We start from the raw sequence: 15,574 nt of genomic DNA, 5'->3' as shown, positions 1-15,574 counted from the left end.
AATCTCATATACTCTCTCTCGCGAGGCTGTCGCCTGTGCAAAACCACCCTTTTCGCCATTCTGGCCAAAGTATTCAATTCAAGGATTTGCGAGACATTGCTGGTTGGCTCCATGAACCAAAATTAATCTGAGTCATTAGTTCGAAGGTGGTATTTGCAATGTTGCTGCAAGGTTGGCTGAAGGTATATATACTTGCTCTGGCTATTCGACCTCGATTTTAAATTGTCCATCAAGCAGAGTCATTCTTTCCTTCCCTCTCAGTCACTCGTTAACATTGTCACTCGTTTCAGTCCAGGTTTACAAGTCTTTATTCAACATGCATTCTTCCTTGATTTCTCCAGCCTTGTGGTTGGGTATGACCACCATCTTTTCTGTTACCTCTGCTCAGGATTATTCCTCCACTAGCGATGGAGCTTCGACCACCGGTGCCTCGTCCCATTCGTGGCCTGCTGAGCCTTACCCTGGAGCAAGTATCTGGCTTGATTGGACCAGCTCGGCCAGTGTCAGCTCTGGCAGCAGCTCGAACTCCAGCTCGACTTCTTCTGCTTCGACCTCTTCAACTATTGATGTGATCAGCACGACCCTCACCACGACTGATGGCATGACAACTAGTTCTGCAACGTCCTCAATTGAACAATCTGCAACCTCAACAACGGTCTCCAGCATCTCCACTTCTACCATTCGGGACTCGACCATTTCTTCTACCCTGTTCACTCGCTGGACTACGTCTGATGGGGGAAGGCCTGCAACCACTGTCACCACCTCCAGCTCAATGTCAGTTTCAGGCTCCGTTACCAGCACAACATCTACTCCTTCTCCAAGCACATGCCCATATGCAGGGCTAAGCTTTGTGAGCCCAGACAATACGTGTGTGAGGTACGACTTTGTCTGTGAGCGCACATACGCCGAAACCAGTTTCCGCGGGAACTGGATCACCAGAGAAAGCCCCGAGTTGTGCGCTCGTCGCTGCGATAACGCGAACCAGAACCAGGGTGCCGGGTACTGCGTGGGTGTGGTTTTCAATATTACATCTGCAACCAACAACTGCAGAATGCTAAAGAACCTCAACAACCCTCTCCATGACTCCGACACTATCGCTCTCCTACTCTACCGCGATCCAAATTGTGGCAGGGTTGCTGAATCTACTACATCCACAACTGAGAGTTCTACCACAATTTTGACTTCGACTTTTAGTAGCTCTCTTAGTTCAGTCACGACCGAATCTGCGAGATTTTCGTCCACTTCGCTCTCGTCCTCAACTGGCTCTACTGCGACCCAAACTCCAGACACCTCCGCGAGCTCAAGCTCCATCACTACAACCTCGGGGAGCACAATCACAGGCGGTCCTGATACAACTTCTGTGACCTGGTCCTCACGCAGCCGCCGCCCTTCTGGCTCTTATAGCCACACCTGGGGCAGCAGCCATGCCAGATGGTCTGCTTCCTCTAGCAGAAACTTTACTACAGCCGATCCCTCCACGACGGGTTCTCATGCCACCACAGCCACGACAAGCACAAGCTTTGGTTCCAATGATACATGGACTAGCTCTTCTACAACATCGACTATGGCAGACGGAACCTCTACTTGGGCTAGCAGCACAGATGGTTCTTCAAACGCAACTACCAGAACTTGGTCTCACACTTCTGCGAGGACCCGGCCCACCACTTGGACGTCATCCCTCAACTCGACTTCTACTGCGTCCCCTGCGACTACGACTTCGTTTGTTGACCCTAGCACAAGCTCCATCGCCGCAACAGCTACTACTACAACGAGTAGTAGCTGCCCAGCCTCAGCCACGACAGTGACAGTCACCATCTCTGGAGGCCCTGCAAGTGTTACCGGTCCCATCATCACCGTTACAGGAACCGTCACAGAGACACGCACCATAACGAGGACGACCAAAACCTTCACTACATCGACTGGTACCCGGACGCGCTACACAACCACCACGGAAACCGACACTGCAACCACTACCATCATTTCGTCCACGACCACGACCATCACTGCCACAGTCACTACAACGCAGACTTTTGGCCAGCGCTGGGGAAGGATCCATTGGTAAGTCAAGAACTGGGAGGCGATGACCGATGATTCTCCCGGCTTGTCTTAACAGAACTGTCCGCTCGCGAGGGCAGCCAATTTCCGGCTCTGTCAGGGGTCCCTCTGCATGGGAGGCATAAAGATGAGGATGGAGATCCTAGTGACGACAACGTTGGCTATCAAACAAGTTAAGCCTGTGTCATCTAGAACAAGCTTGTCTCCGACCGAGTATTTTCGTCTCGGAAAGTTCTTTCTTCTCTACCTAGATTTCTCTCCGTCTAGTCTAATGCAGCAGTTTTCAAAATCTAATTTCCTCTTTATAGCATGAATCATAACTTGGACGCCCTTGCGGTGGCTTTCCTCGACCAGATCTGCACGTCCTTGTCTTCAATGTAGTTGGCCGGGAAGTACTGTGGTCCGAGAGTCTTCTTCACCACCTTCCCCGTCCCGCTCTTGGGGAGCTCGCCCTTGATGATCCTCAGCAGGGTCGGCAGCTTGTACCCGGCGAGACGATCGCGCACATCGGCACGCAGGTCGTCCAGACTCAATCTGTCGGGGTCCCTATTGTTCTGCCTGTAAAATTCCTGGGCTACCTCGTCGTTGCGCAGGGATATGACTGCGCCGACGCGCTGCCCGAATTCCATGTCGGGCACACCTACCACCATGGCCTCGCCGATGTACGGCAAAGCCATCAATTCTCGCTCAATGTCCAACGCCGAGATCTTGTACCCACCGGATTTGATGATGTCGACAGAGGCGCGGCCGACGATGAAGTAGTACTTTCCTTCTCGACGGGCCACGTCGCCGGATTTGAAGTAGCCGTCGGCGTCGTGCGCGTTTGCCGTGGCTTCGGGATCGTGCAGGTACTTGGAGAACATGGTGAAGGACTTGACGAGGATTTCGCCTTCGTCTCCCTCGGAGAGCTTCACGTCCACGCCATAGGTCAGTTCGCCCACGGAGCCATCGGGGATGTCCTCGCTGGGGTCCGCGGGCATGTTGAAGACGACCCCTAGCTCGGTCGATCCGTACCGCTGTACAATCCGCCTCCCGAGGAGACTTGTCCAGAAGTCATTGATCGGTTTGGGCAAGGCGGAGGTGCCACACAAACACATTTTGAACGCGGCGGCGGCGGCTTTGTAACCCGCTGCCTCATTCGGGGGGAGTTTCGCAATGCGCTCCTGGTAGTACCGCATCATTCTCATATATATCGTCGGTACACCCGTGAAGTGCGTCAGCCCACCTTGCCGCCACCGATTCCACGTCCATTCTGGATCGAAACTGCCAGACTTGAACTCAATGCAGGCACCCGTCTGGATGAAGGGGAAGAATGACACCCAAATTCCAGTGGCGTGGTGAACGGGAAGAAGATGGAGAAGAACATCGGTTTCCTGTAGGCCTATCTGCTGTGCAAAACACATCGACCCATCCACCATGGCAGCGCGACGGAGCACGCCTCCTTTTGGTGGGCCGGTGGTGCCAGAGGTAAAAATGACCACGCCCGGGGCATTGGGATCTAGGTATCGGTTGGAGGAGATCTTGATATCGTCCAGTGGAAAAGGAGGCTCTTGTTCAATCACACTGATGGGCACACAGGCAAAATCGGGATTTGTCGTGTTGCGGATCTCGCGTGCAACCTCCTCACCTAGCTGTAGAGCTGGCGTCGCCGTGACGAGAGCTACCGACCTCGCCTTGTTGACATAGTAGCAACCTTCCTTGACGGGCTGAGCGGTGCTGAAGGGCGAGGCGGCAGCACCCAGGGCCAGGATGGCGAGTACACCCACCACAAATTCATAACCCCCGGGTGCCACTAGACTGACGTAGACTTCTCGCCCATTCTGCAAGTCTTGGACGGTTTCGTGTGTCAAGGAAGCCTTCAGTACCCGGCGAAGGACGAGGACGTCACTCAGGAGCTGGGCGGCTGTCCTTTCAATCCCTGCATTGACATCGCGTATCGCCGGCCTGGGATTGGGGCGATGTGCAAGGGTGAGCAGGCGGTTGAAAAGGGGGTCGGCGGGAAGAATGTGGTCGGCCGAGTGACTTGGGACGAAGTCGGTTCTATCGAAAGGCGGCGGCGGCGGTTGTTGCTGCTGCTGCTTCATCGCTTTGGATTTTTTTTGTTTCTCCTGTTTTGTCACACCACCGTCCGCATCTTGCGGCTCTTGGGCAGCTGCTCGCGCGGCCCCCGGCACTTTTTAAAGTCAGTTTTGGGGGGAGATTCAGCATGCGGTTTGAACACTCCAAAGGGAAAAACGCCGAGTTTGCCATCCGCGGCGATTGTGCGCAGGCAGCCTCGGCAGTTTGGCTGCGATGAGGGGAGAAGTTGTCATTGAACTGTGATCGAACCACAAACTTCCGAAATACTGACGGCCTTTTGAGTAGATATCCGAGTATTTCTTGACCGAGTCCCTTCTTCATTCTCGACCTCACGCCTCGCGGTCTGGTCATTCCTCAGAAGAACCATCCTGTGGACGTTGTTGCAAGTCCCTGTCTACCAGATACATCCGAGAGTCCAGCCATGGCTGATTTCACCGACAAGCTTCGGCCTGCTGACCCCCAGGGCCCAGATGTCCTGGCCCAAGAGAGAGCTGGGTCCAGCGTGAATAAAGACCAACTCGCAAATCACCTGCTCTCGCGCAATGACTTCCTCAATCGGCAGAAGAAGATCCTCGATGTCTTGGAGCCCATCCCCATCTTCTGCAAGAAGAATCAGCTGAACATGGCCCGCCCAGACCGCTATCATCTTGGACTGGCACGGGCGAAGGCGATTAGGAGATTGACTGTCAAACACGGCTGGGACCGTGAAGACTATCTCATGGCCGATTATCTGACGGATGAGATGGGGCCATACGCCCTCCACGGGTCTATGTTCATCACTTCGATCCGAGAGCAATGCAATGAAGAGCAATACGCCTACTGGATGCCGAAAGTGGAGAGTTGGGAGATCATTGGCTGCTATGGGCAGACTGAGCTCGGACACGGCAGCAATGTCAGGGGCATCGAATGTCAAGCCAAATGGGACCCCAAGACCAAGGAGTTCATCATCCACAGCCCAACAATCACGGCTAGCAAATGGTGGAATGGTGCTTTGGGCCGAACGGCAAGTCATGCTATTGTCGTTGCACAGCTGTTGCTACCAGACCCCAATACTGGAAAGTACAAATCCTATGGTCCACACCAGTTCATCGTTCAGATTCGGGACAGGAAAACGAACAAGCCATTGGACGGCATTGTGATTGGCGATATCGGCCCCAAGTATGGTTACCCTGCCATGGACAACGGCTATATGCTCTTTAACGAGCTGAGAGTCCCTCATTCGGCTCTGCTGTCCAAGTATTCTGGAGTCGATCCAGAGCGCGGGACATACATCAAACCGAAAAACGCTGCCCTTGTCTACGGGTCTTTGACCTTTGTCCGTGCTCAGATCATCATGCAGGCAAGGCTCGTCCTCGCTAGAGCAGTTACGGTTGCGGTTCGCTATCTTTCCATCCGTCGACAGTTTTCAGACCGAGATGCAAAGGACGCAGGCGCTCCTGAACAGGCCGTGCTTAATTATCCCACGGTCCAAATCCGGATTCTCCCACTTCTGGCCACCACCTTTGCTCTGCATTACACTGGCGAAGCAATGTACAAGCTCTACTACGGCACCCGAGACCAGATCGAGAAGAGTGGAGACCTCTCCCGTCTGGCTGAGATGCACGCAGCCTCCTCTGGCTTGAAATCCTTATGCACCACGTTGGCAGCCGATGGCATCGAGACCTGCCGTCGGTCAATGGGAGGTCACGGATTCGGAGGTGGGAGCGGCATGATCGCCCTCAACAATGAATACCTATCCAAACCCACCGTAGAGGGAGATAACTGGATGATCACACAACAAACCGCTGCCTACCTGATCAAGAGGATGACCGAGGTCACGAAGAATCCTCGACTGAAGCCGACGGATACCGTGGACGTCCAATTCCAAGACTTTGTGGCCAACAAGTCAAAGTCGTATGATTTTGATATCCTTGGAGATCCACAGGAGCTAGTCAAAGCATTCAAGCACAGGGCTTCATATCTCTCCTATCAAGTCTACCAGGCAAGAGTCATTGAGAAGAAGCCCTGGACGAGCATGATGATCAGCCTGCACAGACTCAGTCGAGCTCACTCGGAAAGTCTTCTTGTCTCGAATTTCTACAATGCCGTGTTCGAGAGCACCCCGAATCCTCCCATTGATGCCGCAACCCTGAACGTGTTGAGGGTCTTGTTCCGCCTCTTCTCTCTCTTCACCCTGGACGTATCCGCTTCGGAATTCTTGCTGTCCAGGGCGATATCCGTCGAGAAGTTGCAGCATGTGACACCAGCAATCCAAGATCTGATGACCCAAGTGCGGCCTCACGCTGTTCGACTTGTGGATGCTTGGTCTATCCCAGACTACTTGCTTGAGAGCGCACTGGGAAGTTATGACGGTGACGTATACAATCGACTCTACCACAAGGCACACAAGGAGAATCCCCTGAACCAGCTGACCTTCAACCCGGACTGGAAGACTGAGGAAATTGTGATGGGCGAGGGTGAAGAGAATGCCAGGAGACGACTGGAAGCCCTGGCATTGGGGGTGGGAGGACGCGAACAGTTTGGGGCCGTCAAGTCAAAATTGTAGACAAGAAAAAGGCGAGTCGGGAAAGAAGCAGACTTAGAGAGGCCTAAAAATTTTTGGTACTTTGTGCATACAATGCATACAATTCTCAAAATCTAGATCTTGGCCTTTGCGGCGGTGCCGATTCTCTTCCTGTGCACGTAGCTAATGGCCTTGAACTTGTCCAGCGCCTCACCCCACAGTTCGGCCCTCAACAAGCCGTAGACGCCCATGGTGGCCCTGGGGGCGATGGTCTTTGCAAACTCGACGGCCCTCTCCCTCATCTTGTCCGGCTCGCAGATCTCGTCGACGATGCCGTCCTTGAGCGCCCCTTCGCCGGTCCACTTGTGGGCCTCGAGCAGCATCTTCCGGGCGATCCTGGGACCGAGCTTGAGCCGCGGCAGGGCGCCGATGCCGTCAAAGTGCAGGCCCAGGTTGACGGGCGGCATGCTGATGAAGCCGCGCTTGCTGTTCATGATGCGGTAGTCGCACGACAGCATGAACGGGCACGCGCCGCCAAAGGTGTGGCCCGTGATCAAGGCGACGGTCGGGTACGGGTAGTCCACCAGGGTGGCCAGCAGAGGGTAGAAGCCGTCGGCGTTGGCGTAGATGTTGGTGTCGGACTCGTCCAGCTCCAGGCCCGTGCACCAGAACTTGTCCGAGAAGGACGAGATGATGACGGCGCCCGGCGAGTCGGGCTTCATCAGCTCCCTCTCAATGTAGCGCAGCGCGTCGATGATGGTCTGCGCGTACGCCTGGTTCAGCCGGTTCTCGGGCGGTTTCTGCATGGTGATGACGTGCACGCCTGGAGCCGAGGGCGGTGACTCGATGCTGAGGTTGGGGAATGTAGGCGCCATCTTGGATGATGAGATAGGATCTTTTTTCTTTTCTCTTGTTGTCGTCAAAAGGCCCAGATGGTCTATCTTACTGAGATGTCCTTGATGGGGAATAAGAGATTGGCGAGGAGTTTTGGCGCCTTTGTCTCTGGAGAAGGTCTTCTCTGAGTTTTGCCAGGATCGAGAGCCGTAAGCTATATCGTCGGCTTTGGGTTTTTTTCTCCCTTCTTCCTTTACCGACATTGAGCTCCGGCGGGAGGACCGGTGATTTGCCTCGGCGATATCAGAGTGCAATCATCCCCAACAGCGCAGCCTCGCCGGCTTTTCTGATGGAAGTGCGGGGGAGTTCAACTTTATTTGGGGTAACATGACACGTGCATGGCAGCTGCATGGCCAACCTCGGTAGTGGAATAATGATGTTCCAGCCGCCGGGTCTAAATATACGAACTAACCGTCTCAGGTATGGTGTCTCGTGTGCAGGGCTGATCACCTGCTCGTCCGCATCAGGGGCTCTAATTAGTTCGTCCACCGCTCAAGTGCTCGACGTCAATCCTCCAGCAAGGCTGATCAGCACCTATTCTTCGGAAGCTTACAAGCCCTGTATTCCAGCAAGACACTCACGAGGACATTCGTAGAGAGTGCGTCGAGGCTATCCCCCGCAGAAAAGACATGTATCGAGAGCTCTTCTCGTCTTGAAAGAGTGTTCGGGCCAAACTCCACACATATGCAACCACGGCGCCTACAGAGGACGCTTCCATCCCTCCTGCGTGATGGTCATACTTGCCAGGATGATCAAAGAGAGAGAAAACAGCAGGTCATTATTCAGAATAGCGCTCCTCGACACAGCTTCTGCCTACATGCGATCAATCTGATCCCCCAAGCCGTGGCGCCCCCTTCCCCCCCAAAGCACGAGACATGTTTCCTGACCCTTTTGCAATCTTCCTGAGTCGCCACAACCCCGATTATACTCTCCGAGTAGAGCCGAAGTACTCCCTTGTCGTCACTTCAATGTGGAACTCCCGTTAATGCAGCCTTTTCACGGCCTTTTCAGCCAACACAGCACCTGTCCGATTCACCAATTGTCCTTCTTGTTGGAGGGTGATGGCCCCGGATTGTGCTTCCTGCGGCACAAGCTCTTCGCTTTTTGGTCAGCGTGGCATCTCAAACAAATGCAACGGTCGGCCAACCAGCTGAAGGACTGGTCATCCCAGCTAACCGCTGGTTGGGTCGTATTCCTGCGAGCTCGGACACACCTTATTGTGGTCTGCGTGCAAGGTTCTCCACCCCCCAGTTGGCTCTGGCCCTGAACATCATAGAGGGGCGTCTCGCATTCAACTCGTCGATCTGTTTCTGGAGGCGGGCAACCTCATCTTCGGCTTTGGCGATGCTGGCTGTGAATCTGTCGCCCTCGGTCCTCCATCGTGTCAGGTTGTCCTTCTCCTTCTGGAGTCGTCTCTTCTTGACGGCCATCTCCTGGCAATTTTTACAGTCTTCGTCACTTTTGGACAGATTTTCGGTGTCGACAAGTTTAGCGCCGCAAGTCTCTCCAATGCGAGGCTGTCGAGGGCATCGCTGTTTCATGTTTCCCCATCTCCAGTCTCCGCATGCGAAATCGGTCCTGGCATAGTAACACATCTTGCTTGGGTGCTATGTTTTGAAAGATGAGAGATCAGACCCAATGGAGTTCTTGAGAAACTGCCTTTGTCAGACACAGGTCAGCCCAGCTCCTTCTGGTACTTTGCTGGCATCAGGCTTACTAGTGAACTGCTCCTCCTACTGAACTTGGGATTGAGATGGACGTTGTCGTCAGAGGCTTTTCCTAGTTCCTGATGTCAGCTAGGCGTTCTGAGAGGAGGTCACCGTGACCTATGACCGTGACCAGATGTTGTTGAAGCCTGGCCCCGCTGTGGACGTGGATGATTTTGTTTGAAACAAGACTCACTTTGGTTGTGGAAGATGAAGACCGTTGGCTGAGTTTGTTTTCCACAGACCAGGCTTCTTGACGTCTCTTTATAGCCCTTGGAGCCAGTCCTTCCCCGCCGATCCTTGCTATGTGAGACGGGCTGGTGACTTGTACCAAAGGCCATTTCGATTCGGACTGACTTCAAGTATCTGGTCACTTAAGGTCAGAAGATGCAGCTGGTACAACTATCCCGCTGTCAACACGGTGGTGGCGAACCAACTGTGACGAGCGATTGCATTTTCCGACATGCACGAGACCCTCAGTGGATGTGAGCCGGTCTGCCCCCCTCATCGCTGGCGGATCGTCAGTGCCTTTGGCCTTGATCAAAATGTCTACCTCTGCATGGTAAGCCAAAGTTTGTTTCATTCCCACTGCTGCTCTCTGAGAGCGATGCGGCGTGGCAGCTTTTGAGTCGTGGAGTCTGGACCCGCTCATGCTAGCAGCCAACAGGTGGGTGAATCTGGAAAAAACCAAGAACGCAGTCGTTGTTCGGTAAGGAGCCGTACTACAACCAGCAGCTCTGGTGACGGCGGGTCGCCATTCCACGGCCCGCAGTGCCAGGGCCTGGACGGCTTCACAGATCGCAGCCAAGGGGCTTCAATTCACGTCTTATAATGCCCGTCAAACAGCTTTGAAGGGCAGACCGGATGTTTTGGACTGTTTTCCCGGCCCGGCGGCACCATAATAGCCCAACCATAACATCGCACACAGCGGAAGGACTTGCCACATTGTCTCTCTTCGAAGATCGAGCCCCAGGAGCTCTGCTTCCCCTGACCACCACGCCTTGCAACGGTTTGTCTCCAGCGTGGCACCGTTTGGCCCGTGTATGGGGTGGCAGTGTCGTCGGCCCAGCTCGCGAGCGGATTTCTTTGCGCCTGATTTTCCAGACAACTAGCTCCACCCCTGTTTCCACTCGTTTGCGGGATGTAAGAGCGATAGCTCGAGACAGCATGGCTAATGGGCGTTTGACACGAGCACCACAGAAAGGGAAGGTTGTCCGCCTTCTGATGGCAGGGTGACCAGGGGTTGCAAGAGGATCCCTTCTCCAGCATCAATTTACTTGCCCAGAGCATGCACCACGTCTGGCCGCTCGAGGCCCCTGATTTGCCGATCGGTATGCTACATCACTGTTTCTCCTCAGCATCATGATTCCCCAGGACATCGGCCTGCCAGCGAAGACCTCCAAGTTCCCTGGTCAGGGAGCGGCGTAGTGCAATGGACCTTATCTATCCCTGCATTCTTTCCTCAATACCAGCCCAACACGGAGAACGTCCCGCAGGTTGTTGAGCTGGCTCAAGGATATTGGTCGAGGTAACTGTCAAAGCTGTCACTTATACTTTCCGCAAACGCCTCTGGGGCAATGCAATCCGCTCAACAAGCCATCGGCGCTCTAGTTCTGAACACCTCAGAGCATCATTCAGGAAGGGACCGTGCATGAATGGAGCTTTGCCTGGCTGTTTGCCTGACTGTCGCCAGAAATGATCCTTTCCGTTCACCACTTTGGGTTTGGTGCTGGTCGTTGTCCAACCTAGCACGTTGGGGCCCGAGTCGATCTCCGAGTACCGCTCCTGACGTGGAGGAGGTCACTCGTCTGCCCACTTGGTACACAAACACCTGATGGTGGTGAGGAACGCATGGGTCTAGGTCTGCCTTTGTCTCTCAGCTCGACAGCCAGCGAATACCCGCTCGCCCCAAACTGGTCATCCTCCAGGCAGCACCTGTTTAATCAGCTCTTTTCTTATCCGCCTTTACGACCACGTGAGCAAGTTCAATCGTTCTTCCTAGCGGTCCGAGAGCTCATCAACCCTGTCTCTGTCGAAGCATTTCCTGCCAGCATGGCGTGCCGAGCTGAGGATCCTGCAAAGTTCTCGCTTACCATAGCATCGGCTGGAATCTGGGCTTCCTGATGTGCAGCAAGGACGAGCGCCGAAGCATGTTACTGGCCATTGGAGATCCGCCTCATTTCACCTCGAGTTGTTGCAGCTCTCCGCGGCCGCCGTCAGGATGTAGAGCTAGCGCACAGCCCAAAGGTCCACCTCGTTGCGCTCCAAGGACATCCTCCTGCACGAGGCGAACCCTTCCCAACTAGGACTCCTTCTTGTTTCAGACCTACGGGTGGCTGCCACATCAGATGAGCGACATCTACGGCCCGCACCATCCCCTCTTCCAGCGGCGACGAACTGAACCTTCTAGCCGAACAGTTCCCCCAAAGGATCGAGCGATCGCCGCCTCTGTTGCAACAGTGCTCTGCCACGCTGCGGCTCTGCGGTGAAATGGATACTCACCCGAATTGGGAAGTGGTGATCCTTGAACAGAGGAGACACGGGTACACCCTTTCGCAGAGTCTTGCACTGCCCGTGCTGCCTCACATTCTGAGGTGAAGATATGTCAATGCTCAGGAGACATTTGTTCTTCTGTTGTTTCACTTTTCGATGGCTTTGGTAGGTAGGAGATGACTTTATCAGCTGGCGACAAGGACGAGGACAGGGGTCGCTTTATCAAAATTTGACTGAGATATGGTTGATTTTGAACCCCTATTTTCTATCCATGAAAGGATCCTGACGTGAGGCAGACAGATATGCAGAGTTGCCTGGTACTCGAAACCCCCATGTCTCGCTGCAAGACATATACCCCGTCGCCGTGTCTCCACGCCACGGGCCATGCCTTGGGTGTTTTGGGTACTTGAGGGACCAGCATCGGCCTACCGCCGTCTTGTTATTCTTTCCCTCGAACTCAAACTCTCCTCATCTGTGCGCTCGTACCTAGCTGGGTACCTACCTCCCTCCCTCCCGCAAGCCTGCCATGCTGGGTGCAAGGTGCGACTGGCCTCAAGCCACAGACAAGGGCAAGTTACTGGTGGCAATGTCGAATGTCGAGAGAGCCAAAGACAAGCAGGAAGGTCAATGGTGGATGGAGGATGGATGGATGGATTTGAGAGATAAACCATGCAGGGCTTCCTGACTGCTTGCTTGACTACATTGCCATGCACGATCAAAAGAGCTTCATTGTCTATAATACCTTCATAGCTCTCTCCCGAGTATGTATATGTATCTATCTATTCCTCTATACACAGTACCACTGGTATCTAGATCATCAGAGCAGAGGTTATCATCTTCTTCCCTCCCTCCCTCTATTCTCCCACCCAGGAGTCCATCCTATCCTGTCCTATCCTATCCACCACGAGCAAAGACAATGTCTCGTACACCCCCAACGAAAGCTCTCCCTTCCCTTCCCTTTCCCTTTCCCTTCCCCTTTCCATTTCCGTCATGACTTTTTCGCACTCTCCCACGCACATGTCTTCAGAAATCAGAGGTGTCAAAAGTCGGCGGTTGATGGTTCTACAACCCAGAACAGATATTTTGAAGACTCGAAAGACCCTAGTGGGACGTTGGAAGGCCGCGGGCAGGACTCCCGTAGGAACATAGTAGGGCAATACATAGTAGGGAGGTAGCGACTTTCTACGATATCCATGAATGTAAATCTTGATCTTATTTTGATACTGAGGACAAGGATGATGATGATGATGACGATGATAGTAATGGTGATGAAGACGTCCTTGTACAGCCTCTATCTCTATCCCTATCCCTATCCCTACCCGCGTGCTGGTACCCATGCCTTATCTCATCTTGAAAATGCCAATAGAATATTTTTTTTTCTTTCCCTCTAGAGATATATATACATGCACCGACGAAGAAACTGGACCGGATCTCCCAGGCTTTCTGACAACGCGATACTCGGGTCTCGCGCGGGTTCTGTAGGAATCGGGGTTCATCAACACCTTCTTGACGGGGGAAATCACTTCCGGGCAAGATTCTTGTGCAGGACGTGTTCTTTCATGCCCAGACCAGCGATGGCGGCCAGGACGGCCAGGCCGAGACCGGCGAAGAAGGCACCCCTCAACGCGTCCATGTAGATGGCCAGGACGGTGGGTCTGTCCCAGCCGGGGGGCAGGTGGTTGATGGCGTCGAGGGAGTCGCGGATGTGGCGGATGACGGTGTCACTGTTTGGCAAGGAGCCGTAGTGGACGTGGAGCTGGTCGGTCAGGATGTTCTGGAAGACGGCGCTGGCGACGGTGATGCCGATGGTGGAGCCCGTGGAGCGGAAGGCGTACGACGCCGCGGTGATGACGGCCTGGTGGGCGTGGTCGACCGAGCTGATCATCCCGACCAGCGTGATGGTCAGCATGCCGCCGTACGCGAAGCCCAGCGGCGTCGGGAACACAAACGTCATCCACGCCGGCGTGTCCAGCCGGAACGTGCACAGCAGCCCCGTCCCCACGATGAACGTCACCATCACCCCGACCATCTGCGCGTAGTACCGCCCCGTCGCCCGCATCAGGTACCCGGACGCCAGGCTGCCGACCGACGTCGCCGCCGCCAAGGGCACGACGCGCAGCCCCGCCGCCGTGGCCGATAACCCGCGCACCTGCAGGTACAGGGGCACGTAGTAGATGGCCAGGAAGGCGGCCATGGTGCCGAACCAGTTCGCCAGGCACGCTGAGAGCACCGTGCGCGTGCGCACGATCAGGGCCACGGGGAGCACAGGCTCCGGCACCCACCGCGGCTGCGACTCGAGGTACATGAACCCGGCGAGCGTGGCGACCGACAGCACCAGGCTGGCCACGATCAGCGGGTGGTCCCAGGGGAGCTGGTTGCCGCCCGTGTTGAGACCGAGCAGGAGTAGGACCAGGCTGGCGACCAGAAAGCCCGAGCCGAGGAAGTCGATGCGCGACAGCGCCGGCTGCGTGCTCGGGTTCACGGGGATGTCGACGAGGAAAAACACCATGACGGTCGACACGACGATGAAGGGCACCTGGAGCAGAAACGCCCAGCGCCACGACAACTTGTCGGAGAGCACGCCGCCGAACACGCCGCCGAGTCCCATGCCCAGTCCGTAGACCAGGTTGCCGTACCCTTGCCACAGGCCCCGACGTCGCAGGGGCACCAAGTCGCTGGTGATGTAGGTCGCGATGCAGGTGAGGCCACCACCGCCCACGCCCGCGACAATGCGTCCCGCGATGATGGCCCCGGCGCTGGGTGCCAGCCCGCACAGCAGCGTGCCCGCGCCGAAGAAGATGTTGGAGAAGATCAATCCCCACCGCCGCGAGAAGATGTCTGTCAGCTTGCCCGACAGTGGCTGGCACGCCGAGTTGGCGATCAGGTAGCCTGTCGCCAGCCACGAGAGGAGGGAGAGCGAGTTGAAGCTCGATGAGATGGGAGCTGTCAGGGTCGCGACGATGGTTGTATCTGGTGGTCTTCGTTAGTTATTGATGATGGAGGACATAAAAGCGGCCTCATACCCAGAGCAGCAAAGAAGACCCCAATCCACGTCGCCGCCATGATGGCGACCAGCTTCTTGGTGCTTGGTTCCTCGGCCACCGCGATCTCGTCGGCTTCCGTCACTGGTACCGGCACAGGCTGCGCGCTCTCCGGGTCGACGGCGATACCATTCTGCTCGCCGCCGAGCAGAGGACTCGTCTCGGAGGGTTCGTGGGTGTCATGATCTGTACTTGTACTGCTTCCGTCCCTCGTGGGCGCCATTCTGGTAGCGGTATCGAGATTGTGAGGCAAATCACAGAGCGATAGATATTAATTAATCAGTCAGATGATGATACGGATGGATTGCGATTCCGAGGATAGGATTTGTTGGGATTCCTGCGCATCTGTGTCTTTGGCCCGCGATCCGTTTCGGTGTCTAGTGTGGCTGCTAGATGGCCGCTCAATGATCCGGGTCAAATCCGAATTGGTAGATAGACAGGTAGATAATAGAATGCGTGCTCTCAAGAAAATTGTTCCTTCCCGTGCTCTTTATTCTGCGCGCACCCCGTCTCACTGCAACACACACAGACTCCCTTGCAAATCCTACGTCGCTCGATCCCTCGATAGAATGGCAAGATAAATATTTCTTAGTGTCGTAGATAGATCCAACTGATGCAATCAATAACCTGGGAAGAGGTTCCTGTCGATCAAAAGAAATATTACTGGGGGGTTTTCTTGCTTGTTGATTGGCTTGGAGGCGGCGGTGGGGCTGGCTAGTCTACACAGCTGACGCTGCCGACGACCCACCCGGTGGACGACTGGGGTGTCCGCGTGTCTTCATAAAAACGATGCAACGAGGAAA

At 54.9% G+C, this 15,574-nt stretch overlaps 6 protein-coding genes across 6 annotated transcripts; 2 read left to right on the top strand and 4 right to left on the bottom strand.

Annotated features, from left to right (window-relative positions):
- Positions 1–316: 316 nt before the first annotated feature.
- On the top strand, positions 317–2,062 carry AYO21_10573 (hypothetical protein; the record flags this gene model as incomplete). Its single annotated transcript, XM_022660486.1, has 1 exon — positions 317–2,062. One exon carries the CDS (start codon positions 317–319, stop codon positions 2,060–2,062), a length of 1,746 nt encoding a protein of 581 aa, XP_022507189.1.
- A 307-nt stretch (positions 2,063–2,369) lies between these two features.
- Positions 2,370–4,139, bottom strand: AYO21_10572 (hypothetical protein; the record flags this gene model as incomplete). Its single annotated transcript, XM_022660485.1, has 1 exon — positions 2,370–4,139. The coding sequence occupies one exon, from the start codon at positions 4,137–4,139 to the stop codon at positions 2,370–2,372; it is 1,770 nt and encodes a 589-aa protein (XP_022507188.1).
- Positions 4,140–4,555: 416 nt separating this feature from the next.
- AYO21_10571 (hypothetical protein) lies at positions 4,556–6,679 on the top strand (the record flags this gene model as incomplete). Its single annotated transcript, XM_022660484.1, has 1 exon — positions 4,556–6,679. The coding sequence occupies one exon, from the start codon at positions 4,556–4,558 to the stop codon at positions 6,677–6,679; it is 2,124 nt and encodes a 707-aa protein (XP_022507187.1).
- Positions 6,680–6,771: 92 nt separating this feature from the next.
- Positions 6,772–7,512, bottom strand: AYO21_10570 (hypothetical protein; the record flags this gene model as incomplete). The annotated part of the gene is made up of 1 exon (XM_022660483.1): positions 6,772–7,512. One exon carries the CDS (start codon positions 7,510–7,512, stop codon positions 6,772–6,774), a length of 741 nt encoding a protein of 246 aa, XP_022507186.1.
- A 1,233-nt stretch (positions 7,513–8,745) lies between these two features.
- Positions 8,746–9,126, bottom strand: AYO21_10569 (hypothetical protein; the record flags this gene model as incomplete). Its single annotated transcript, XM_022660482.1, has 1 exon — positions 8,746–9,126. One exon carries the CDS (start codon positions 9,124–9,126, stop codon positions 8,746–8,748), a length of 381 nt encoding a protein of 126 aa, XP_022507185.1.
- A 4,123-nt stretch (positions 9,127–13,249) lies between these two features.
- AYO21_10568 (hypothetical protein) lies at positions 13,250–14,994 on the bottom strand (the record flags this gene model as incomplete). Its single annotated transcript, XM_022660481.1, has 2 exons — positions 13,250–14,700; positions 14,754–14,994. 2 exons carry the CDS (start codon positions 14,992–14,994, stop codon positions 13,250–13,252), a joined length of 1,692 nt encoding a protein of 563 aa, XP_022507184.1.
- Between the last annotated feature and the right edge of the window lie 580 nt (positions 14,995–15,574).

Source organism: Fonsecaea monophora (assembly GCF_001642475.1).
Source record: "Fonsecaea monophora strain CBS 269.37 chromosome Unknown Scaff124, whole genome shotgun sequence".
NCBI classification, from domain to species: domain Eukaryota; kingdom Fungi; phylum Ascomycota; class Eurotiomycetes; order Chaetothyriales; family Herpotrichiellaceae; genus Fonsecaea; species Fonsecaea monophora.
The sequence above is the reverse complement of the archived record's forward strand: the minus strand, read 5'-3'. Positions and strand labels throughout refer to the sequence as shown.